Source organism: Grammomys surdaster, unplaced genomic scaffold, assembly GCF_004785775.1.
Source record: "Grammomys surdaster isolate TR1022 unplaced genomic scaffold, NIH_TR_1.0 166, whole genome shotgun sequence".
Lineage (NCBI taxonomy): Eukaryota > Metazoa > Chordata > Mammalia > Rodentia > Muridae > Grammomys > Grammomys surdaster.
The window spans coordinates 15,210,590-15,236,140 of record NW_021604614.1 but is presented as its reverse complement, the minus strand read 5'-3'; the positions used below and the strand labels follow the sequence as shown (position 1 = coordinate 15,236,140).

General features: G+C 49.6%; 1 protein-coding gene across 2 annotated transcripts in view; it reads right to left on the bottom strand.

The window, feature by feature from the left end:
* Positions 1-571: 571 nt before the first annotated feature.
* The window catches only part of Ptpn11 (protein tyrosine phosphatase non-receptor type 11), a 60,220-nt gene continuing 35,240 nt past the window's right edge, over positions 572-25,551 (bottom strand). The window contains exons 7-16 of one of the 2 annotated variants that reach the window (XM_028765922.1): positions 24,808-24,904; positions 21,946-22,025; positions 21,683-21,841; positions 17,958-18,089; positions 13,736-13,902; positions 12,640-12,707; positions 12,029-12,180; positions 7,277-7,389; positions 4,859-4,950; positions 572-4,312 (exon numbers count right to left, since the gene is read on the bottom strand). In XM_028765922.1, coding sequence (XP_028621755.1) covers positions 4,881-4,950; positions 7,277-7,389; positions 12,029-12,180; positions 12,640-12,707; positions 13,736-13,902; positions 17,958-18,089; positions 21,683-21,841; positions 21,946-22,025; positions 24,808-24,904 — 1,038 coding nt within the window. In that variant the 3' untranslated portion in view covers positions 572-4,312; positions 4,859-4,880. The remainder of the gene's footprint in view (positions 4,313-4,858; positions 4,951-7,276; positions 7,390-12,028; positions 12,181-12,639; positions 12,708-13,735; positions 13,903-17,957; positions 18,090-21,682; positions 21,842-21,945; positions 22,026-24,807; positions 24,905-25,551) is intronic. The other variant, XM_028765923.1, reaches the window with a different exon arrangement.

The following is a 25,551-nucleotide window of genomic DNA, read 5'->3' as shown; positions in this document are numbered from 1 at the left end:
CCAATGCCTTCCCTTCCCAACAGAGAACACACAACTACCTACTTGGATGTTCACGAAATGATTTCTTGCTGTCCAGTACATGCTGTGGTCGGAGGAAGGTGGCCTCCAGCTGGAGGTCATGGCTCAGCCGTAGAAAGTCTGTCTGGAATACCCCAGTGAGAAGTTGGGGTGGGCTGAGCTATAAAGACAGAACCCTTGCTTGAACATGGCTTGTCCAGGGAGCACCAAGGTCCCCAAGTGTAGTGCTGTCCCTTGATGTGTACCTGTCCCTTGATGTCACTTGATGTACACCACTCGGCCAACCCTGTGTCCTGGTCATTCCCACAGTGATCAGTCTGGGTCTTTATTCACTCCCACGTCCTTCTGGCCAGAGCTCCTGCCTGTCCTGAGAAGCCACAAAGGGCAGGTCAGCACTGCCCTTGCGTGTCAGGCCACTTACTGCAGTGCTTAAGGCTCCCTAGCAGACAGAGCCTGAGGCACTCCTGGGGGTGACGGGCGACTGAGCCACCCCCCCCACCCTTCTTCCCACCACTCCTCCCACAGACGTGACAACAGAGCAAATGACAACTACTGTAATACAAGAAAATGGTTTTATTCTAATTTTTAGTTCCAGACAGCTCACAAATCCACTGCCTCTGATAATACCTGGAGTATATGCGGATACACTCACGGCACAGCTGGGGAGGCAACAACTTGAGGTTTCTCTACACAAACTATTCTGTTAATGTTGCTTAAAAATCCACAGACTACACGATATGTGTGGGCAGAAAGCCAGCTGAGTGCGTCTCCTGACACTAAAGTGTAATAAACAGCAAACAGCCAACACTTACATGATTCACACCAAAATGATGACACCCCAAAACACATTCCTTTTAAAGGACAGGCTTAGCAGTAAAATACTGTATGTCTTTAATACTCTGCCTGATGTTTCGTATGCTGTGGGAGAGTTAAATGTGAGTCTAGCCATCAGCTTCTTGGACGGGCCTTTCCCACCGGCTTTCACTAATAAGTGTCACAACTAGGTCATAAATAAACAGGTATATTATTAACTCCATGACTGAGGTTTAGGAGAAGCTGTGAGAACTACTCTGATGCACAGCCAGGTTCCACAGCACCACCAGGAGCTGCTCTCTGCTTTGCCTGTGTCTTGAACACCCTACAAGAGCAGCAGCTGCTAGGGACGGGAGGTGCAGTGAACTCTACTCGGGGGCTTCTTTCCAAGAAGCGGAAGAGATTCAACAGAACGGTGGGCTAGCACAGACCTAAGACAGGCATCTGAAACAAGGACAATGTAAAACGACCTCTGACAGTCATCAGGAGCAGAGCCCACGCTCCTGCCTGTGTGTCCCTCCCAAGCGCCCCTGCCTCAGTCCTGACAGTCATCAGGAGCAGAGCCCACACTTGTGCCTGTGTGTCCCTCCCGAGAGCACCCACCTCAGTCCTGTTCCAGGAAAACAAGGCTTATGTTCTTCAACTCCCAGCAGAATCCCTCGAAACAATGCCAAGAAGCTCTGAGTGCTGACAGTGCTGTTTCCTAACCCCAGCTTTCCATTAGAAAGGCACCAACTGCAATGGCAGAGGCAACCTGGGGCATCAGGAAGGCTGCACACCCATGTGACAAGCATTACGACTCTCAAGTGTAGCTTTCTAGAAACCAATACCATGTGCTAGACAATGCCCTACCCCAACCCTCCCCAAATAGAAATCCTATGCTTCTAATTTAAAGGCTGGGCAGTGAGGGGAGCATGTGTGTCACAGCAGCCTGCTCAGTGCTGGCCCTGTGCCTCTGACTGCTCATGAGCCTCCTGTGCAACTTTCCTCTCCGTCTCAATCCACACCTCCAATACCTCATCTTCCCAGATACCGCACCACACCAACACACAGAGCGCCCTCTCCTGAGATCCTGCAACCACCTTCCAGAACACTGACAGATCTGGCAGACCAAGGGACCCATGTCCCTATGGGAATGACAGCTGGCTGGCAGAAGGGAATTCAAAGGAAACCACTGGCTGTAATGAACACAGGGGGCCAAGGACAGGCCTCTCTGCTCCAGGATATCAAGCTGCAAGTAGAAATGTTAGCTCAATAGGTCAGCTGCTCAGCTAACCTCTGTGTGCTGGTGAGAAACTTTGTCCTCCAAGTCCAGAGTCTAGACATGACCACCAACCCAACAGTCCACTGTGACAGTGTGCTATAAAGAGAAGGAGCTGGGATCCCGGCTGTGAACGCTGACCTGATCTCATTTCAGGCTCGCTGAGAAGGACAGCAGTCTCCTCCACATTCCCGCCAGGCCACGCTGTGCTCTGAAACAACTGAGTTCAGTGGAGAAGGAGCCAGGATCGATGCACATGCTCTAAGAAAATGGTGGCCCCTGTGCTCCCCAACTACCTCAGGCTGCCAGGGAGCAGGAGGCCCCGGAAAGGGCAGCTGCAGGACAGGTCCAGTCCTTCCTTTCAGGAACTGAAGCAAGAAGAATCAAGTGGAGACTGTGCCACTGCTTGGTCCCGAGCATCGCATCTGGGAGCTCTTGCTGAAACGTGCTCTCAAGGATAAACACTGGGCAGGGGACATCTCTGGAGAAGGCACTTACGGCAGAACATTAGCAACTCCTGCTGTTTGGTTAGGGCAGAAGTGGCTGACTGGAACTGGCAGGAGGCCTGGCCAGGACCGCCACTCTTCACACTCAGCCAAGGCCCGGGAAGCATAGCCTTCCCCTACCTGCGGTGCTTCAGGAATGAGCTCCCACGTACTCAACACCAACCCTACCACACCAAGTCTTCAGGTGCATGCTGCAGCACACATGTGGTGTGGTGCCAGAAAAACTGGCTCAGAAGCTTCTAGAAGGCCTGCTGCACATTTCTCACCTCACACACAGTTTACACCGGCTACTATAAGTAGCCTGGGCTCTTGCTAACTACAGCCACTTGCTTCTATGGCACAGGCTGGGGCTGTCTGACAGACTGGTGGCCGGCCCCAGAGCATGGGACCCCACTTTACACCTTGGGCTGAGCCTGATTCTCTCACAGCAGCCACGGAAGAAGTTATGGTCACTCCAGGCCTGAGTCTGAAGAAGGCCTGGCCACTTCTGCCTTTTCACCCTGGGGGACACATAAGGGCCCAGCCACCCTGCTGGTGAGGCTACATAGACACCCAGGAGAAAAGACCAGGAAAATACCACATTGAAACAGAAGCCCAGTGTCTTGACCATGTTGCCACTTCTCAAGTGACCCCCACAGGACAGTGGGGCTCATTCAACCCAGATTAGACTTCTATGCTCAAGAATGGGGGTGGGGTGGTCAGAAACAAGCGAGGACCAAATACTGCTCCCTCGGGGATCTTAGTACTACTCCAGCACAAAGACAACACGGTCAGTCTTCTCAGAATAGCTTCTCTGTCCACAGTCAAGCCAAGGAGTCATCTTCAGAGGAAAGACTTTCCACATGGCAATTCCCAGGGCCTTTCAGCCATGACTCTCTATCCTGACCTCTCATACAATGGCTGAGTCATCATTTCACTAAAGAAAAGAAGCCACCAAAAGTGAGCTGTCCTTGACTGGGTCAGTCTGTGTTGAATGCGCCCCAAACTGCATCTGCAGGGAGCACAAAGAATCCCCAATGCCATGGTGTTGACAGGTGAGATGCTAAAGAACCGCTGGGTCTTGAGGGTGCGGTAGACTCATGCCATAAAAGTGAGCCCCACCTTGGTGCTCCCCCATCCAGTGTGGCACTGCCAGAAGGCCTTCACCAGGTGCAACCCTACAGCCTGGGCTCCTGGTCCCTGGAATTTATCAGTGAGTCTCTGTGAGGATGAGTGGCCCTAAGCAGCCACCAGCCAGGGCACTGGGAGCACCGTGCAGGGCAGCAAGATGAACACTGGTTTACAGACTGCTGGCTTTTTGGGGAGGCTGTGCCTGAATTTCCCTAAATCCTTTCTTCTTACAATGGAGCCCATGATTCCCCAAAGAGAGAGGAAGGGGGAAAAAAAATCAGGTCTATTAAGGTCATAAAAAGAAACAAACAAAATCCTGCCCATCAGTAGAATTTGAGTCCCATAATGTAGAAAACACAGAGCACAATTTAGCTGCTTCCACAACTGAAAACCGATTCTATGAAAACAGCATTGTCGAGGACGCAGGGCGCTTTCTCCTTAGCTGAGGAAAGGAGGTGCCAATCAGACACGTGCTGTTCAAATGGTTCCAAACTCCGCTTCTCAGCAGGCAGGCAGGCAGGCAGCCCGGCGAGCTTCTGAACACACGTGTCCTGGAAACTTTCGTCTATTCTTGACATTTTAGGGAAGGGGTGAAAGTTCGCATCTGAGAAAGAAATAAGTTACAACTTTTAGGGGGCACACATCTAAACACAAGGGAAGCTTTACACCTTCTCTGGGGGAATCTGGGCACTGACACCAGCATGTCACACACACACACACATATACTGAATAAATGCTTTCCATTGAGCTGCATCGTCACTGACAGAAATTTCGACATGTGATTCCATACTGTGTGTTTCTAACTTACCACAAAAACCAGGGAGGCATCTCACAGAAAACGACTTAATCAAAACCCCGGGGAGCCTGGGACCCCACACCCTCAGAGGCTTCTCTGCTGTTGATGCCAAGACATGCCCCACCTAAGTCCACTTCATCCCTGTCCACTGCTGGGCCAGCCCCATCCCCATGCAGTTAACTGATCTGACTTAATGCTCGATGAACTGTACACCAGCCTGTAAAGGGGCAAGGCAAAGAAAAAGAGGCTGCTTTGTACGACAGTCACAGTACATCTTGCTCTGGCACACACAAATTGCCTGTCTGTCTAGACTGCTGTCAATCAGCCCCATAGAAAGCTGTGATATTCGAATACCTGTGTGCTGCCACCCTTGGGCTCATCTGAAGCTCCTCTGCTGCTGCATGAGGCCCACGTTCTCATAGACTCGAGCGCTGTCCTCCCTCATTCTGCAGACGGAGAAGGAAGACACTTAGCTAAACTGCCAGGTCCAGCTATGCTAAGATTGACCCCCTTCTCACTCAGGAGCTGACTCTCAAAATGGACATCAGACACATATCACTATGAAGTGGGAAAAGCAGCAGGGGCCTCGAGTCCTACATCTTCTGAGTGTGGAGAGCAGTGAAGGAGTTGGGTCATGTGCACAGACAGAACAGTGGCCATTTCCACAGAGGCATCCCAAGTGAGGGCTCTGGACCCTTGGAGCCCTGGATGAGGAACTAAAGCCCCCTTCTGTAAAGAAGACTATCAGCCGGCTGTGCAGGGCAGGACAGGAGCTCTGAGCAGGCTCAGGGCCAGGATCTGAGGTGTGCATCCTACATGGGGCAACGCAAAGGGTGTGGCAGAGCTGCCTGTCAGACAAGGGCAGGCTCTGTAGGAAGGGTGCTGGCTCCCCAGCGAGTAACTGCAGCCAGCGATGTAAGATACCAGCGTCTCCAGTCAGCCTGGTGGGGCAGAGGAGAGCAAGAGGAGGGATAGTGACTCAGGAGAGGACACCCGTGCCACATGATCTCATTTCTGTTTAACAGAGAGAATGCAAACACAGGCCTCTATCTGCTCTCAGAGCTGTGCAGAGCTAATATTAAAGTCCGCGGGGCTTTAAGGGCCCCCAGCAGAAGCAAACAAGTGGGACTCCAGGGGAAAGGAAAGTGAACGTTATAGCGGAGGGCAACCTTGCAGTAGACAGCGCAGCTGTGAGCCGCGGGACTGCCTAACAAATACTGCCCTGTGTGTTTGACCTTAAACAGGAGCTGGCAAAGTCCTTCTGGAAAGAACCAATGTGTGATGACTCTACTAGCCAGATGGTCCCTCTGTGTGCTACACCTTGGGGTCTATTCCTTTCCCAGGTGCATGAGGGGTAGAGGGCTATGGAGTGAGTGAGACACGGAAGCCTGGGCCCTTGTAGATACCAAGCATTGGGGTGACAGGAGGAGCAGAGTGAGGGAAAGAGGTCACAGGAGACTTCAATCGTAACCTGGCCAAACAGCCCTGGAAACTGTCACTTGAGCTGCAGGGACCTGGGTCTCCTGGAGTGTGAATGTGGTTTCTACTGGAGTCCTGCTTCTCCTGAGAGTATTCAGTGGCAGGCAGGCTACAGAGTGCCAGCTCCCTCAAAATGACCTAAAGACACTCTGACTTCACGAACTGTGAGCAGACTATCAGACACAGAGAATGTGTTGACAGGCGCAGCCACACTGCTGGTTAAATACCCCACCACCTGAGCCCTCCGCGCCACTGTACTGGTGAGTCCTCGCAGGGCTGCTGTCAGTAAGAACAGTGAGCACCAGGGACTGACTTTCTTCTTTTATTCTAAGTTCAGTCCTGACAGGGCCTGCGCCCTTTCTGCTTCTGAGTGTGTCTCTAGTTCTACTCACATGCTGGAAATGTCAGTTTCCTGTTACAGATGTAAAAGCCGTTAAGAAGGCATCATACTGATGCCTCTGGAACAAAATCTTTCCTAAGATCTGAGCACTTCCATAAGAGGCATTCTCCAAGCTACGAGGTCAGAAGTTCCAGTGCTCTCAATGCTCTGGCTGCAGTTCTGGGGCAAGCTGGCCTGTGGAGCTGACCCATGTGCTTGAACCAGCACTGTGCAATAGCCGTTCCTTAGAAACTGTCCTCACCACCACTGGACACCCTCCTCTGGCCTTGCTTGGTGTGTGGAAGGAGCTCTGAGCTTTCCCTTAGTGTTTGCTGACCACCAAGGAACATGACTCTCCTGCGTGTCCTAAACCAGCACACCCATTTGTAATTGTCCCCATTTCCTACTGGGATAGCTGCCCCTGCACAACTGTTGGCATGTTGGGGTTTTCTGTTTGTTTTGAATAAGAACTCTTTTTAAAAAGCAAAGCTAGATAGACCTGAGGGCTCTGGCTTTCTCACCCTTGGTTTAAAAACTATGACTGGCAAGAAGATTGGCAGATCACTGTCATGTCCACAGGTGAATAGAGAATTTATTTATCCTTAAGAGTCACAACATACTTTAAGGGACAGCACTTTCCACTGAAATAATGCTCCCTGCAAAAGGAAAATTAGATTTCCCCCCAGAGAACCCTACCTTTTATGCTTAGGACCCCACAGGACCCTGGAGAGCCCAGCACGTGCCTACTGGCTAGGGGCCTTGAAACCATGAGCCATCATCCACACAGTTCCTAGACCCCTGCGCCCCAAACATCCCATGCACTATCGGTGGGCAGCAAGCAAGTGTGAGAAAGGAATACTGCAAGCAATGCTGTTAAGCTTTTACCAGAGCTACGCTGCTGCATCACTACTTACTCTGCACAGGGTGGCGTTGGGGTGCAAGGTGGCAGGGGACTCTGATCGCCACTTGTCTGGTCCACCAGGGAATACTTAATATTGGTATATTCATGTCCTTTCCTTTTGCTTTTCTGAAAGTAGGGGAAAAATACAGGTAAGGAGGACTGTGGATTAATTTTTAGAAGAATACAAAAACAAAAAGCTATTTTATCAAAGGAAAAGAGAGAGACAGACGGACAGGCCAGTCTCTTAAGAACACTAACATGTTGAGCAAACTGTTAGGAGTTCATGGCCCAGCACTTGCAGGAGGAGTGTGCTGCGACCACATCCCTCAGAGCCCCTGGAGGTGTCTGGATGCAGGAACTGCCGACTGACGCAGGCTGGAGGTCCTACTCCTGCTTCTGCACAGAGCCCCGATCACTGTGTGCAGGAATGTAAGGCACAATAATGCCCTTTATTTATTTAGCAGTACTGGCGATGGTACCCAGAGCCCCTGAACAATGTTGGGCATGTATTCAGCCACTGAGATACTCCGCCGACCCTACAACCTACTTCCTATATATAGACATCAGAAAAGACCATAGCACCATAATATGAAATGGTGGGGCAAGGAAAGCAACAGAGCAAACCAACAGAAATGTAATCTCACCATGGATTTGCATGTGTGAGAGATGTGTGAGGGAGGGCTCACACATGCCACATACATGTAGACAGCAGAAGACAACCCTGTAGAGTCAGCTCTCCGTTCGGTGACTATCCATAACAATGCATCTGTACTGCGCAGGTGCAGACTCTCCCTATGTCCATGGCCTTCCTGAGCTACGTGAGGACCACAAGAAGAGTGAGCAGGTTCTCTACAAAGCCTAGCCCTTTATACAAGGGACACAAGAATCTACAGGCTTCATCGAAGACTGAGTGCCCTCTGATGCTTAGGGATGGGCACACTATGTAAGGCGCAATGACCACCGAACACCATCCATGGATGTGCTCCCAGAGCAAAGGCCACAAATCCAAAGTGTGGCTCCTCAGTGGCCGCTCTTCTCTTCACTCTGAGCAGCAAAGAGAGGGAGCTGTGCACACCATGATCACAGCGCCTGGGAGGAGGGGGCAGGAGGAGCAGGACTCTAACCTCATCCCTGGGCTAGAGAGAAAATAGCAGTTTAGAGCTCATGCTGCTTTTGCAGAGGACCAGAGTTCGAGTCCCAGCACCCACACAGGATAGATCACACCTGCCTATAACTCCAGCTAGAGGAGATCTGACACCTCAGACCTTCACAGGCGCCTACGTTTGTATGCACATACCCACACATATACACATAATTATAAATAAAACGAATATTTTAAAAGAAAGAGACCTTGTCTTAGATCTCATCTCTGAGACTGGAAGGGCAGGGGAAGGGTGGGGAGGAGAGAGCAAAAGATAAGGGGGGAAAGGGGACCCACAAAAGGTACTGGAGCAAAAGGAGGGAGAAGCTCCCCACTAGCAAAGCTCTGCCAGCATGGGCAGACCACGGTGCCCAGCAGATCTGCACAACAGCAATGTCATTCCCACTGACAGCAGCCACCCATTTCCCCCTCACTCAGAGACTTCTTGGAAACCAAAAGCACTTATTTCTGCACAGAGTGGCCAGTGTTTTCTGGAGAGGTGCAATTAATATGGTGGGCAGGAACTATCTGGATGGTGAGAGCAGCCCGACAAACTCAGAGTCGTGCAGTCATTGAGGAAGAGCGCCAAGAACCAGTCAGGTTAGCTGGTCTCATGCTGTGGCTGCCTTGTGGGGATGAAAGATTCTGGTTTATTACAGGTGAGGGGATGCCTCAGAAACCCCCGACCGAGCCTGTGTGCTTGTCTCATCTATGGGCACCGACGCTCAGGGCCAGGAGGTCAGGACTGCAGTGATGCATCTCCATGCATCCTACTTTCTCACCGTTCTCCACCCAACTGCCACTTTCTTGTTTTCAGTTAAACTTCTTTAGAAAATTCTTTTCCTCCCAAAGGAATTAACTCATCCCATGTTGGAAGATTACTACATTTTGAAATAATTCATCATCCTAAATGAGTTTTGTCCTGTTGTCCACTGGGTTTGGGCCGGTGCCACCGTGCAGTGGTTAAGGGGACAAAGTGTTTCTGCAGACAAAAGCTCAGCCGCCATCAGCAACGCTGGGCAGCGCTCATCCTGGTCCAAGGGCTGTAATGCCCTCCTCCCACGCACGGACACAGGCTCCAACACGTTTAAAAATAAGCAGGGGGTAGGGGGTGCTGACTGTTCTTGTGTGTAGTGGACTGTTTGTTTTGCGTGAAGTTGACTCTTTTGTGTGTAGCTGACTGTGTTTGTGTGCAGCTCTTTTGTGTAGAGTTGACTGATTTTCTGTGCAGTTGAAGGATTTTGTGTGCAGTAATGGTTTTCTTTTTCATTGTTGTTTTGCAACACTGTCTTATATATCTCACACTAAACTGGACTCAATACACAGCCAAAGATAACCTTGAATTTCTGATCCCCCGTCTCGACCTCCCACGCACATGCCACCACCTCAGGTCTCCATGGAGCCAACCCATGGCTCCGTGTGTGCTAGACAAGTACCATAACAACTGAGCTATAACCCCAGCCCAAACATACAGAAATGTGTGTTTATTTTTGAGACAAGGCCTCACTATGTAGCTCTGGCTATCCTAGAACACACTATGTAAACAAGGCTGGCCTTGAACTCATAGAGATTAATCTTAGCTCTGGGTGCAGGGCTTAAAGACGTGTTTCACCACACCCACCCTCCTATATATTTTTTAAACACCAAAGTTCCATATTCTAAAATCAGACTTAATATAATTATGCAGTGCTAATACATACTAGTATCAAAAATGAATTAGCTGAATAAATGACTGCATGTATTTGTGTATGTATGTATGTACCTACGTATGTATGAATGAAGAGTGAGGGAGTGAGATCAGCAGGCACACTCACTTGCTATATTCTAACACGTAAGTAATGGAAATACATGCTTTGTGTCCATCAGTAAACACTCCTTCCCCCCAATCAACCAAGTTAGTAAATAAGATTTATTTTTTTCCCCAAATTATTTCCTAAATCCAGCTTGCAGCCTCGGTCTTAGAAGTCTTAGTGCCAGGAAGACTGCACAGTAATATGAAGGCACGAAGTACACTTGTGGGGAGCAGCCAGAAGCCCTTCAGCTCCAGCCAAACACAAACCCAACTGAAACAGAGCACTTCTCCTGGCAAGACGACAGGACCTCCTCAATCGTTCCTGATGGGGCTACCTCTTTAAATTTATTCTCTGAGCGTATCTTTTTAAACTACGAATAGTCCCAATTAAGTGTCAACTAGAAGACATATATGAAAGAACTTCAGGGTAGCCATTAACATTTACAAGTGTGGAGGTGCAGGTCAGTGATGCAGTGCTAACTTAGTGTGCTTGAGGCTCCGGGGCGCAGCTCAGTTGCTGAGCGCTGGTCTAGTGTGCTTGAGGCTCTGGGGTGGGGCACAGTGGCAGAGTTCTGATCTAGTGTGTATGAGGCCCTGGGTTTGCTCTTTAACACCACAGAAAAGTTGCTTATGTTGAATGCACATTTAAAAAACTAAAGTTAAGGCCGGGTGGTGGTGGCGCACGCCTTTAATCCCAGCACTTGGGAGGCAGAGGCAGGCGGATTTCTGAGTTCGAGGCCAGCCTGGTCTACAGAGTGAGTTTCAGGGCAGCCAGGGCTACACAGAGAAACCCTGTCTCGAAAAACCAAAACAAACAAACAAACAAAAAACCCTAAAGTTGGGGATGGGTGGCTTATCAATCAGTCGTGTGACCTTGAATATCTGTGCATACTCAGTTTCTCAACATGTTTTTGCCACCTGACACGGTATGTTCCTAAACTCAGGAAGGGGCCCTTCCCTCTGGCTCTCAAGGCCAATGGTGTGGTGGTTCTCTACTCTTTCAGGCCAGTACAGTGGTACACATCTTTAATCACAGCATTTGGGAGCCACAGCAGGTGCATCTCTATGAGTTCAAGCCCAGCCTGATCTACAAATTGAGTTTCAAGCCAGCCAGGGCTACACAGTGAGATGATCACTCTTTTTTTTTTTTAAAGCTACTCATTAAGAGACAGCTTGCCACAATGTGACGTGCACTAAGTCCCCTCTCCTGGGCTTTTTGGAAGGCAACAGCAATAAAAAGGACAACTGTGGTTGGTGCTTAGACACCACCCATCTGCTGCAGCACAACAGGGCTTGGGAGGGGAATAAGAGAAGCTCCCCAGAAGAACAGCTCTCCTCATCTCCCTCAGCTTGGCGCATCCTAATTAGCTCGGCTTTGTGTCTGTTATGAATAGCCTCACATGCAAAGGCTTCGACTGCACACTCTTCATTATGCACAGCTTATTAAAATTGAAATTCACTGTTTCAATGCAGCCAAATTAGTGGCTCAAACCGCCATGCTCTATTAAAAATAAGGCATTCATTTTACAAGACGGAATCAGGATAGATCAGCCTAGAGCAAAGCTAAAATGGGCTGGAAACTGCAGCCCCTGAGTTCTAAGCCTAGCATGTGAAAGCTTCTTCCTTTTTGTATGGCAGAGCCTTGACTGCCAGCTCATGATGATGGTACCATGCTTCCCTCAACTGGGAGGCAGTGGATGGTGACCACAGCTTCCAAGGAGGCCAACTGTTAACATTTTCCAGATGAAGAGACCCTGTGCTCTGGTGCAAGAGAGCAAGTCCAGGAAGCCTGGACAGGAGCTAAGCCCATGTGCCAGCCCCTCACTTCACACCTGCTCCTCCTCGATCCTGCGCTGCAGCGTCTCTATGTAGTGCTGGACGGCCATGTAGATGAAGCGGTACTGTGCTTCTGTCTGGACCATCCCTGACCGCTGGGACCGCACCATCTGAATGGTTTTAGGAACGTCGATGTCACAGTCCACACCTGCAAAGCACAGACCCGAAAGCTGCAGGAACACACAGGACTAGGGCAGGCTGCTAGGTACCGTCTCCACAGCAGGAAAGGACAGAGGTAGTCCTCCCTATCCCACCAGCCATGCGGGATACAGGGCAGGACTCCTGAGCCAACGTTCACAACAATGCCAGAAAACGCTAAGACAAAGTGCTGGGGTCAGAAGCCCCCCCACTTCCGAGAATGTCACTTCACACTAGGGCAGGGGCTGAGTGGCAGGAGGGGCCATTTCACACAGGTGACAGAAGAGACAGTGATGGGACCAGAGCGCTAGGACTGTTTTATAGCAAAACTCATTGAAAGTAAATCACATCTGATTTCCATGACTGCTTCCTTCTCCTGCAAATTCTCTCTCCCGGGCTACTTTTCCTGGCACTCTCATGTCACAAACTTGAACAGGAATTGCTTCTTCTCGTCCTCCAGGTGACCTACCTTTCTCTCGAATGATGTCAATAAGGATATCGATCACAATGAACGTTCCTGTCCGGCCAATCCCAGCACTGTAGGTAGAAGAGTAAAGAACAGGGTGCTGAAGTGACGGGGTTCCCCTCAGTGTCCAGGGGCTCTGCTCTGCTGTGTCTACACGACCCTCCTATCGGCTCCCCCTGCCCTGCCCACAGGGCGTCAGTCTTGGCATGGGCCTCTAGGGTATCTTTGTTTCCCCATCTATGGGGGAGGGAGGGTGACAATACTGGGGCGAGGGTAGGCTGGGGGAGGGAGCTTGCCATGAGGGTCACAATGCTGAGCCTGGAGGCCCTGAACAACACATGGCATCTTTTCTCTCTACTCCCAAGTTTCATATAACGTGTACTTGAAAACAGTCAGACAAATTATGGCTCTACTGGGCATAGAAACTTGCCCACAGACTCGTGGCTTCCTGTCTTAAAGACCACAGCAGATATCCAGAGAAAGAAATGTGTGTTCATTTCTATCCTAAATAGCTAAAACCTAGCTGTAAAACCTACATTTATGGTGGTTTAAAAACAAAAACACTGAACAGTCTCACCATGGTACAGGCCTGTTACCACACCATCCTGTAGGCAGAGGTAATGGCCAACCTGGACTACATAATGAAATCCTATCTCAAAATAACAACAATAAAAACGTGACTGATTTAATCCCAGCACTTGGGAGGCAAGGCAGGTGGATTTCTGAGTTCGAGGCCAGCCTGGTCTACAGAGTGAGTTCCAGGACAGCCAGGGCTACACAGAGAAACCCTGTCTCGAAAAACCAAAACAAAACAAAACAAAACAAAAAAACAAAACAAAAACAAAACGTGCCTGATGAGGAAAGCTTCACTCATTTCTGGACTGGCTCAGCATACGAATAAGACTGTAGGAAACCAAAACACCTCTCATATAACCACCATATACTCTGCTGTGGTGACCCTGGGGGCAGCCTCCACAAAGGCCTACGTGGGAAGGGACTGGCTTCTGAATGAGAGTGCTGGGAACAGTGTGTCACATCTGCACAGAGAACAACTGACTCCCAAGCCCCCAAGTTAAAGGGAACCAAGCTGGGTTGTCACCTGCAGTGAACCACGACAGGGCCTGCGTCCACGATGCTCTCCTGCTTGTGGTGGACTTCCTCCAGGAAGTCCAGCACACCTCCAGGGTCACTAGGCACACCATGGTCTGGCCAGGTCCGAAAGTGGTACTGCCAGACGGTTCTCTCTGTGTTTCCCTGGAGTAGAGCCAAGAAAAGCCAGACCAGAATTAAATAAACCAAGGGCTGAGGAGTCGTGGCCGCTCAGCTTTCCGAGCACCTTCAGGAATGGAAAGCCAGTCTCTGGCTCCCAGGAGGGCTTCTCTGAGAATCAATGGGTCAGCCTAGAAGGGGCATCTGCCTGTCAGGTGATCTAAGATATCTAGGCAATTTGTTCTTCTGGCACAATATAGCCAAGGTGCAGCCCTGAGTCATCAGAGCAGGCCATATTCCCACTTCCTCAGTTAGGTAGCACTCAACTTCAGAGGCCACTGAGGCCCTAAGGACTGTAGTCTGTCTCCCCAACTAGCAGCTTGGCACACTCTAGCTCCCTCAAGCATCTGCTCCTCTGTTGTCTGTGACCCTTGCCCGTGTGGCCTCACGCAGGCACCCACGCCATTACAGCACTATCACAGACAGATGATGGGCTTTGTGAATTAGTTGGTGAGACATGGGCTCAAATCCCAGGCAGCCCCTATTGTACTCACTGCTGCATAACTCAAACCCCCAAATGCATTTGCAAAGAACTGTTTCTCACACAGAGGGATTAAAGGAGCTGAACAAAGGGCCCTCCCAAACCCAGCAGTGGTGGCACACGCCTTTAATCCCAGCACTTGGGAGGCAGAGGCAGGTGGATTTCTGAGTTCGAGGCCAGCCTGGTCTACAGAGTGAGTTCCAGGACAGCCAGGGCTACACAGAGAAACCCTGTCTCGAAACACACACACACCCAAAAAAGGGGGGCCCTCCCAGCTAATGGAAGTAATGGTGAGGACTGAGAATATCCTGGCTGTTCTTAGTGACAATGACCAGGGATCAACAGAGACACCAGGACCACTTCGACCACAGAAGCTCAAAGCTGGCCCAGAGGAACGGAAAGGAAGAAGAGAGGGCGGGAAGGACAGAAGCTCAAAGCTGGCCCGGACCAGCCACCAGTGATTTCTCCATGGAGACAAGCCAGGAAACACTAAGGGAAGGGAGGCTCAAGAGAAAGGAAAGGAAGAAGAGAGGGTGGGAAGGACAGAAGGTGTGAAGGGGAGAGGAAGGGAAAGGCATGGGGTCAGAGGGAGGGGAGTTTCAATATCAACCAACACTGGCTAACTTCCTTACATCCAAGGACTCTTAATGTGATGACAAACCCCCTGTATGCTGCATGCACTTAATTTGCTGATGTCATGGAAAACTAACCTTGCCGTTACTAAGTGACTGAAAACCAGGCAGCTTTGTGGGTCACAAACAGGCCAGCAAGAGAAATAGAACATGCACCCCTTCTTAGCCAAGGCACCTCTGTACAACAGGGCTGTAGACTAGGTGATTTGTCATAACAAGGCGGGAGCCAGAGGGATCCACGTTAGCCTCTATGCCAGGGGAGGAGTGCAAGTGTGTCACCATCCCCCACACCTCCCTCTCAAAATCTCCTGGTCAGCAAGATGGAGCAAGACCTGCAGCATTCTCTGTACCCAGATACAAGCCACACAGCACTCACTCCTTCCAAAGGAAGACGGATAACTTCTCACTAGCAGCACAAGAAAGAAACTGCCTGTCTGCTACTCAGAAACACTGACAAGCCTGGTAGTTCATCATGAGATGTCACAAGAGGGCTGGCAAGGCAGCTCAACGGGTAAAGACACCTGCCACCAAACCTGACAATCTGGCAAACCCAGTACTATCCTCAGAAACCTCACAGTAGAAGAGAACCAACTCCTGAAAGCTGTTCTCTGACCATCACAGGAAGCCAAGAGGACCACACCTCCTGTGGCTTACACACGCTCTGTACACAGTCCTCAGGGAGCACACAAATCAGAGCTCTTTGTGCTCACCATCAGCCCTGGGCTCTGTCCCTCCTGCCCTCCCAGCACTACAGGGAAAGTTGTGGTCTGGAACCAGCCAACCCACAACACACTGTCACAGCCCTCTGCCCGGCCTCCCTGACATCTGCACGTCCAAGGCTCAAAGGCATTTCCACAGGATCCCTGCTGCCCCTCCTGTAGCAAGTCAGGAGGCTACAGGGTCATCCTGTGCTCATCCAACCATCACTTCCGCTGCAAGGATCCCAAGCCAGCAGCCTCTGCTGTCCAGCTCTCCTGCTCTCCCCCAGCCAACTCCCAGGATCGCACCTCAACGCTCCAGGCAGCAGCCCTGACTACTCCTAAGCTCTCCCTGCACCGGCCTCATCCTGTCCAGTTCTGCCAGTCAGAGGGGGAGTGCTCAGCTCCTGCTGTAGCTGCCTACGTCTCTAAGGTAACTGCACTCTACTGACATATCAGGGCACGTGATTCGGTACAATCTGGACAGTGGACTGTAACCCGAGAGAGCGAGACAGCTCCTGTGTTGTCTTTCGCCAGGAAGCAGCACATGCTAGAACACATGTGCACTCCTAACTCTCCTGACACACAATGGAGATGCCTGCTCAGCAGCTCGGCTCAAGACATCTACACAGCAGCTCTGCTTCTGGCTTCTCACACTGGCCACACCAATGCGGTCCACTCAGACTCAAAGCTCTGAGAAACCTTTGGTCTCTCTTTTCCCTCCAATAGCCTAACTGTCCCGATCCTCTGCAAACGCCTTTCCAGGGGCCTGACACTCAACGCTCCCATTCCATTTCATTAAGTACAGCAGGACAGACCACTGCTGGAGACATGGAGAGCAGGCCAAAGGCCTAGACATCCTAGCAGGCCTCCTATTCCATTCCATGGCCGCAGAGACCGCCCGGACACAGCTTTACACAGGCGCACTGAGTACAAGAATTGAGACAAGTCCCAAATTGTGGATAAAGCTCAACACTCTTAATACAACGTCCTCAAACCATATGGCAGCAGAGAGAGAGAGAGAGAGAGAGAGAGAGAGAGAGAGAACCGATTCCCACAGATGGTCCTCTAACCTTGCATACATACAGGCATGCATGTACACACACAATAAATGTAAAAATGAATAAATAAAATTTAATACCCAGGAGCCAGGCATTGGGGGCATGCCTTAATTCCAGCACACCGGAGACAACGGCAGGTGAATCTCTGTGAGTTTGAGGCCAACCTGGTCTATATTGCAAGTTTCAGGCCAGCCAGACAATCAAAATAAAATAAAAAATACTCAGACAGTCATGGTGGCACACATCTTTAATCCCAGCACTAGGGAGGCAGAGGCAGGAGGATATCTGTGAATTTGAGCCCAGACTGTCTCTGTAGCCAGTTCCAGGCCAGTCATAGATACATAGTGAAACCCTGGCTCAAAATAATAGCAGTAGCAGTAGTAGTAATCTTATTTATAGTATTAGTAAATATTATAAATAATAATTTATTTATTTATTTTTAAGGCTATTTCCAACAAGACCTAACCCAAGAGTATTTCTGCAACACCCTCCCCAACCTCTCCTGCCCAATATCCCATTTTCCTGCAGTCAGGGTGTCAGTATATGGCTCAAACAACACCTGTGCCCAGAAGGCCCACTCTCATCCAGCTGGAGAAACCACGTCAGCCTGGACCATATCTATCTGGGTGTGGGGCTTCTCAGCATACCTGGCCTTAATCCAACAGCACAAAAGTAGTTTTCTTCATCTAGGAGTCCCCGAAGAAATCAAACGAGGCCCTTACAAACACACAACAAAACGACTCCAAACCGAACCTTGTTTTGTTTTGGAGTCACAGGCCATGGAAAAGAGCTACAGCACTAACCTTGGTCACAGACAGGCCTGGGACAATTGCTGCTCCCCCTGGTTGGAGCCTGTTCTTCTGCCTGCATGCATGGCCCCTCTGGTTGGCAACTTGGCAAGTGTCACCTCTCAGAGGCCCTCCCTACCTACCCTGTCTCATGTCTCAGTCACTTCTGAACATGTCACAAGAGCTGAAGGCAAGGAAGCTAGTAGTTACCCTTCCCGCATATCTCCAGGCTGTGAGGGCAGGACCTGTGCCTGCCCTGCTCACAAGGCACCCAATGTGGCGCTCAATCAGTGAGCGAAAGGACAAAGGGCAAAGGTCGGATGCGGGCAGAGCACTGTAACGACTGCGAACCACGGGCAGCTACAGAGTCTAGAATACGACAATATACTTACTTGTCCGACCTTAGAGAGTTTGAGCTCTCGTAAGGTATAGTCATGAGCGGCACTTTCTTTGACATTCCTAACACGCATGACCCCGTATTCTTTGAGCGCATACTCATCAGGCCAGTACTTGACACACTTGCTCTGGAAGGAACCAGAAGGAGTCTGTTAATGTCTAATTAGTGAAAGTCCAGACCTGCAATGAACAATCTTCCCAGGCCTTCTGGCGACAGCAGCAGGGACAGGAGCCTGCCTCCATCCTCTAGAATGCTAACAAGAGTAATGCACATAAGCAAGGCAGGCCACAGTAGGGGAGGACAGGAGGTGTCACAGGTTGGCCTGATGCCATCCCATCCCCCACCCTACCCCACCCCACCCACTAGCTGCCAAAGCAGAGTCAACACCCACTTATTCAGCTCTGAGGATGAAACAGGCAAAGTGGGAGGGACCAGCCAATTGAGGACTGTCCCTAGGCAAGCTGAACTAGCAATCCCGGCACTCCACCAGTCATTCTGAGGGGATGGGTAGATGGCTAACATTGTCTTATCACTGTGTGCCATGGTTTCTCAGCCAGCTGCTTTCTCCATATCCAGACTCATCTGATACCAGCCACACATCAGCTTCCCAGAACTGAGAACACAGTCTGCAATGGCTGTTGGCTTCAAGAACAGATGGGACAAGTATGCACCATTACTAGTATTGCACTTGGGAGGCTGAGGCAGGCAGGTCTCTGTGAGCTCAAGGCCAATCTGGTCTACATAGCAAGTTCCAGGCCAGCCACAGCTGCATAGTGGGACCCTGAACAGATGGACTGAAAGCCGAGTGTGCACACTTGTAGTCCCTGAAGGCAGAGACAGGAGGATCACTTCAAGTATAAGTCTGGACTGCTCTACATAGTGAGTAACAGCCCAGTCAGCTATACAGCAAGACTCCAACTCCAAACAAACAACAGGGCAGGCAGCTGAGAAAGACAGTGACGGTGACATAAAGGGAAGAGGTCTTGTCCATTTAGGAATGAGCCTGTGTCGTCTCCAAGAGGAACAGTCCCATCGTCTAACTCTGATGAGGCCAAGGCAGAGCATGCTGTTTCTGTCTTTCCAGAAGTTGTCACCTCAGACACTCACTTTCTAAAACCACCCATGTGAACATCAGAAAAGGGACTAGAAACACAGAGCAACTTAGAGGTGACGAGAAACAAGAGGACAGCTAGCTATAAAGCTCAGTATTGACCCAGAGACGACCCCCAGGGCAGAAGGAGCAGCTGATGGAATGGGGTGATCTTTTATTTTATCAACCATGTCTGACAGTCTGGTAGGAATTCTATCATTGCCAGTGGAATGGTGCTGTTTTCTGGCCAATCAATTCGGAGGACTGCTCTGTCACTAGAGACCTCAACAGAGAACACAAAATCACCACACCTTGAAAAGGGACATCTCAGCTGACTCCCAACACCTGCAACCCTCTGCCCAGCTTTTTGTGTCTACAGAGCTGCTACGTAGGAGAGCTGCCACAATCTGGTTTTCCTTCTGTGCAGTGAGGGACACAGGCTGTAAACAAAGTCTGTACAGAGACTCCAAGCCTACAGTGTGTACTCCCAGGGTGACAATGGAAGACTCCAAGCCTCCCCATGTTCACTCCCAGGGTGACATGAAAGACTGGGTCAAGGAGGCGAGGACCGGAGCAGAGCATAGGCACCAGGCACCACTCTGCCCAGTCTTTCTGCTCTGGAGTTTCCAACTGCACTTCCAATGGTGGCTGACCTGATTCCTCTGTTACAAGCCCATGGCACATCCTCTGTGCCAGATGACCTCTGACATCTCCACCAAGCAGGAAGCAGGAACTGTGAAGAGCTGTAACTGGGAAGAGTCCAGGAACTCAGGACACCTGACATCACCGCTAAAGGCATGCAGAAGTACACTAATCAAAACCCTGCACCATCGCTTGCCTCTCAGCTGCCAGGCTCACCTACCAAGAGCCCCGTCAGGTCAGCTTCTCTAGGTGACAGTAACACTGTACTCAATTTTTATACAAGCCAATAGAGGATATCCAAACAAAACCTCTAACCAGAACACAAATATAATCCAATTATTAAAAACCTATAAACTGCTTTCACTTTGGAATAATGCAAAGATAGCACAGCCCTTCAAGGAGATGTCTGATTTCCTGGAGGTGTGACACACCAAGAGTTCTAGGAACCTACAGCATCCTAAGGAAGTAGGGAGCTCAGCTCAAGACTACGAGGCTAGAGCGTGGGGTGGAACGACAGAGGATGGCTAGGCGGTTGATGCAAAGTAACACATACACACACAGTGGTTGACTATCCTTGACATCCAATCTGAACAAGCATAGGCCACAGCCTGTGAAGAATTAAACACAAGAACAAGACTCTTCAGCTGAGCAAAGCCACAGCACAGAACACAAGCTACAGGTCGATGTGTACTGACAGTGGAAGACACCACCTATCTAATCAAGCACCACCGAGGGGCAGAATGAAGCTACTGTGGGAAAGCATAGCTGGGGGCAAGCCTAGTACAGAATTCACGTCAAAGTGACAGCAGGGTCTCTACGCTAGGGATGGGTGGGACAAAGGCAGCTGTAACTTTCACTATAATGACAAAAGCCCCAGGAGTGCAGTTTGGATGATGCACATCTGTCACCCAAGGGGCTCACTGTGGCATCAGTGTGCTCTGCTCCCATAGGTTCCCCTCTCCTCCCTTCCGCTTCTGGACCCAGCGTGGTAATGCCTTACCTAACATGCAGAGAAAGTGTATGACACAAACAACAGAATTAGCACATGCGGGTGTTAAAATAGTGACTGTAAACATAGTCCCTGTGATCAAAACAGAAACATCATGTCAAAAGGAGACAGAAAATATTAAAACACCCAAGCAACACATCTGGAACAAAACCACAGAGGTTGCTGTGAACATGTCCCAGGCAGGCCTGGGAATAGAGCACACTCCACAAAACACATGGCTGAGCAAAAACACATGTCCCAGCTCAGACAGAGGGAGCGAGAACCGAAATGAATGCCACCATGAAGACAGAGAATAAGGACTGGCACTAAGCAGCCTTCTGTATGGGTCCCTCAAGTGGGACTGAGTGAAGTGGAGACATATTTTTTAAAAGTCAAAAGTGAACAATAACTAAAAGAATCCACAATTTCACAGTGCTTCATGAAAAAAATCAGAAAGCACTGATAAGCATGCTGGACCCATGGGTGCTCACCTGCAGCCCAGCACTTAAAAAGGCAGGAGCACTACGGGGTTCCTTTAAACACCAGCCTTTTCTACATAGAGCTCAAGGCTAGGCTGAACTATAAGATACTGTGTCTTTAAAAAGAAAAGAAGTCAGAAAAGAGGAGGAGGAGGAGGAGGCAAATAAATACACACACTGAGACATATCCAGTCAAATAAATACACATACTGAGACATATCCAGTCAAGTCTTTTTTTTCGAGAGGGTCAGTCAGACCCATCTGATGCATTCAATAGTTTGTTGTTTATTTGTTTTCTGAGTCAGGGTTTCTCTGGGTAGCCCTGGCTGTCTTGGAACTGCTCTGTAGTAGACCAGGCTGGCCTCAAACTCAAGAGATCTGCCTGCTTCTTTGTCCTGAGTGCTGGGATTAAAGCCATACACCACCACTATCCAGATATTTTAAGAATACTTTATCAGATTACACAGAGCCCAGAGCTGCATATGGGGGGAGGGGTGGTCAGAAAAGACAATAGTGTGTACCTTCCCTCTCTCCACTTCCTTTGTGGTCATGACAATGACTCGAGAGTTCTCCTGGAACACCATCCGCCAGAAGTCATTCACCGTGTTCTGCAGGCAGCCTTGAGTGGCAATGTAACTCTTCTTGGGTTTTGAATTATTGCACTTGGTTTCAAACTCAGGCTAGAAATTAGGAAGAAAAGTCTTCAAGCATTTGAAAGATGGTGTCATGGGTATAAAGAGGCTAGCAACATATGGGCAGAACACACAGCGAAAGTCAAGCTCACCATGATAATGTTTGCATTGATGTAATCAGAGACTGGCTCGTTGGGATCTCCATCATGCAGGACGACCCTGGTATGATCAACTAAGGAGAAAGAGATGACAGCTGTCAGTCCTCAGAGTGTCAGCAGAAGCCAGCTGGGCTCAGGCCAAGGCAGTCTAACAGTGACTTCCACGAGGCCAAACCTCCAGTCAGCACATGTGCGACCTGCCCAGGATACTCGTGCCACCGTGCTTTCTCAGAGAATCCCTGTCTCGGTGACACTGGGAGGCAGGCACTGGGTATGAGAACTGTCTATGCTATCTTTATAACGTCTATGGATCCAAAATTATTCCAACCCAAAAGGTTTGGGCTCCTGTTTTTCTTCCTATCTGGGTTTTGGTGACAAAGGTAGGGATTGAACCCAAAGCCTTGCAAACACTAGGCAAACATGTGCCACTGAGCTATATTCCCTGCTGGGTTTCTGGTTTTAAAAAGAAGATTAAAGTGCCAACAATGACGTCTAAGATCGTCAAGATCATTCAGGGGAAGAGAAGTGGACCCCGATACAGACAAAACAAGGCTGCACACAGCTGGCTCTTCCTGAAGCTGGGTGCTGGTACGTCAGCAGCTGTGTGTTAGTATACTCCGCATTTTCTACAACAAAGGGTTTCTTAAAGGAGGCAGAGTAAAATAGAGTATCTGTACGATAAGATTCATAAAGTATGAGTTGTCTTAATTCTGTACAAAAATATATTATCAGTATAAAACTCTGAGTGCTCTATCAAAACCAACATCTCAGCTTCAGAGCTGGATGTGTTTCATGGGTATTTTTCATGGGTATATTTCTTTTTTTTTTGTTTTGTTTTGTTTTTTTTTTTCTTCGAGACAGGGTTTCTCTTTATAGACCGGGCTGTCCTGGAACTCACTCTGTAGACCAGGCTGGCCTCGAACTCAGAAATCCACCTGCCTCTGCCTCCCAAGTGCTGGGATCAAAGGCGTGCGCCACCACCGCCCGGCTCATGGGTATATTTCAATGGGAATTTTGATCTTCTGCTTCGTCTTCTCCCCCATGTTTAAGGAAAGAAGATGTACACCTCATAGGATGGTGCACGCCTGGAATCCAAGCTACGCAGAAGGATGAAACAAGAGAGCCTCGAGTTCAAAGCCCACCTGGGCAACTTATGAAACTGTCGCCAAAAAAAAAAAAAAAAAAAACAAAATGTTTTTAAGAAAGGGTTGGTGATCTGATTGATGGTTAGCACAGCAGCAGGCAGGTCATTTGAGAAACAGTAAGCAGCTGTTCCCTTCAGCTATTCCTACAGCTGCACTTCACAGTGAGAACCAGTGGAGCTCTGAGAGGGAGGAATTTAGAAATAGAAATAATTTGGTCCTCCAAGGCCACCTCTTCAGCTCCACATGATTCTTTGCAAACTCTGGTTTGCTTGTTTTTCTCATGAGAGCAATGCCTCCTCACCTACACAAGTCAGACAGCCATGTGGAGAACACACACGAACACACACACACACACACACACACACACACATACACACACATACCACCTATCTGTACGCTGAAGTTGTGAGGGTTCCCTTTCCCCTATGTATCACCCTGTAGCCCCACCCTGCAGACCCTGCATCAGCAAAAGGTGGCAAGAACTCTGCCCTTAGGGCTCAAGTGTCCACCTCTCCCACTGACAACACTGCTAAATGAATTCGTGAAGTGAGTTTGCAAGCTCTCATACAGGTAGGGCACACACATGCAAGCAAAACACCCACACATAAAATAAGATGGGGGGGGCTACTTCAGTTGGCCCTTGTGGTGCATATCTGCCACCCCAGATACTAAAGAGGCAGAGACAGGAGCACAGCAAGTGCAAGACCTGCCTGTTATCAGGTAAGTTCAAGGCCAGCCTGGGCAAGCTCATGAAACCCTTTCTCAAAATAAAAGGTAAAAAGAGGGCTGGATATCTAGGTTCAGTCTCTAAGTTCTTGCCCTGTAAACATGAAGAATGAGTTTGATCCTCAAAACCCACTTTTAAAAGCTAGCCACTGAAGCACATGCTTCTAAGCCCAGTCCCTGCAAAGCGCAGTCAGGCAGATTCTGGGGCTCTCTGACAAGCCACCCTAGCCTAATAAGGGAGTTCCTAGCCAATGAGAGACTGTCTCAAAAAGCAAAGAAGATGGCACCTGAGAATGCCCAAGGTGATTCTCTAGACTCCACATGCACACACATGTGTCACATACATGTGTATATGAACACAAAGGCACACATTAATTAGTGAACAAACAAGCAAACAGAAAGAAGGGTAGGGATGGACTCCATAGACATGCACATGCATCCCCACGCTAGTATACATGAACACAAAGGCACACACACACATGAATATAAATACACGTACAATGAGGGTACCCACACATGTACCCGAACACTAGTATACATGAACACAAAGGTACGTACACGTACACACATACACACACACACACCAATCAAACAAAACAAGCCAAGGGTTTTGGAACTGAAGAAAGCTACAGAGGAGGAAGGGCTGGGGATGCAGCACGGTGGCAGGATGCTCACCTTGAATGTGAGACCTGCCGTTCAATTTCCCAGCACTCCAGAACAAAACAAAGTGCCTTGCTTTGTATCTACACAGTTCCAGATTAGGTCACATCATATGTGCACCAGCAGCATGAGCTCCAGCCTGGGTAGTCATGGGATCCTGACTGCAGGCCCTGCTCCCTGCCACCTCGTGTAATCACAGGGCCAGCGCTGGTGGTCACAGCTTTCCTGGCACTGGGAAGGCATCAGTCCCATGACCACTGGTTATGTGAGCCAGCATGTGACCCCAGCCCCCTGACTGCTACTGAGGCAGGAGTCTAATACTCACAGGGCAGGATGTTTTTGTATCTGTTTTTGTTTTTGTTTTCTTGTCTCTGTCCTTCTTTTCGGCTGTAGAGAAGTTTGCATTCCTGTTGCTGTAGCGTCTAGAAACAGAGAAAAGTCAATTTATCATGTACCACATGTGCCCAAAGGAAGGGAGTGAACTGGCTCAGTGGCAAGGGAGCCTGCTGCACATCCAACGACCTGAGTGCAGTCCCCACAAACCACGAGTGAAAGAAAAGAACTTCTGAAAGTTGCCCTGTGACCTCCACACACACCACGTTATGAGCCATCCATGTGTGCACGCGCACGCGCACATACACAAGCAAAGCAGCAAACGCAGAAAGTAGACTTAAATATGAAAAGTGACTCCTAAAAAGAGAAAGAAAAGAAGGAAAAGAGAGAGAGAGAGAGAGAGAGAGAGAGAGAGAGGAGAGGAGAGGAGAGGGAGGGGAGGGAGGGAGGGAGGGAGGGAGGGAAGAAGGAAAGAAGGAGATGAGGGAAGAAAGGGGAGGGGAAGAGGGAAAGAAGGGCAAGGACAGGAAAAATAGAAAAGAGAAACAACCAGCCTGGCCGGTTGTCTGCTTTAGGGGTTCCCTGTGGAATTTGAGTCAGGACCATGGGAACAAGAACCCCATCCCCACAGCACAGCACAGCACAGCACAGCACAGCACAGCACAGCACAGCACCTGACAACAGTGCTCACAGTGACCTATGCCATCGAGAGAAGGCTTCCTCATCATCATGGCCT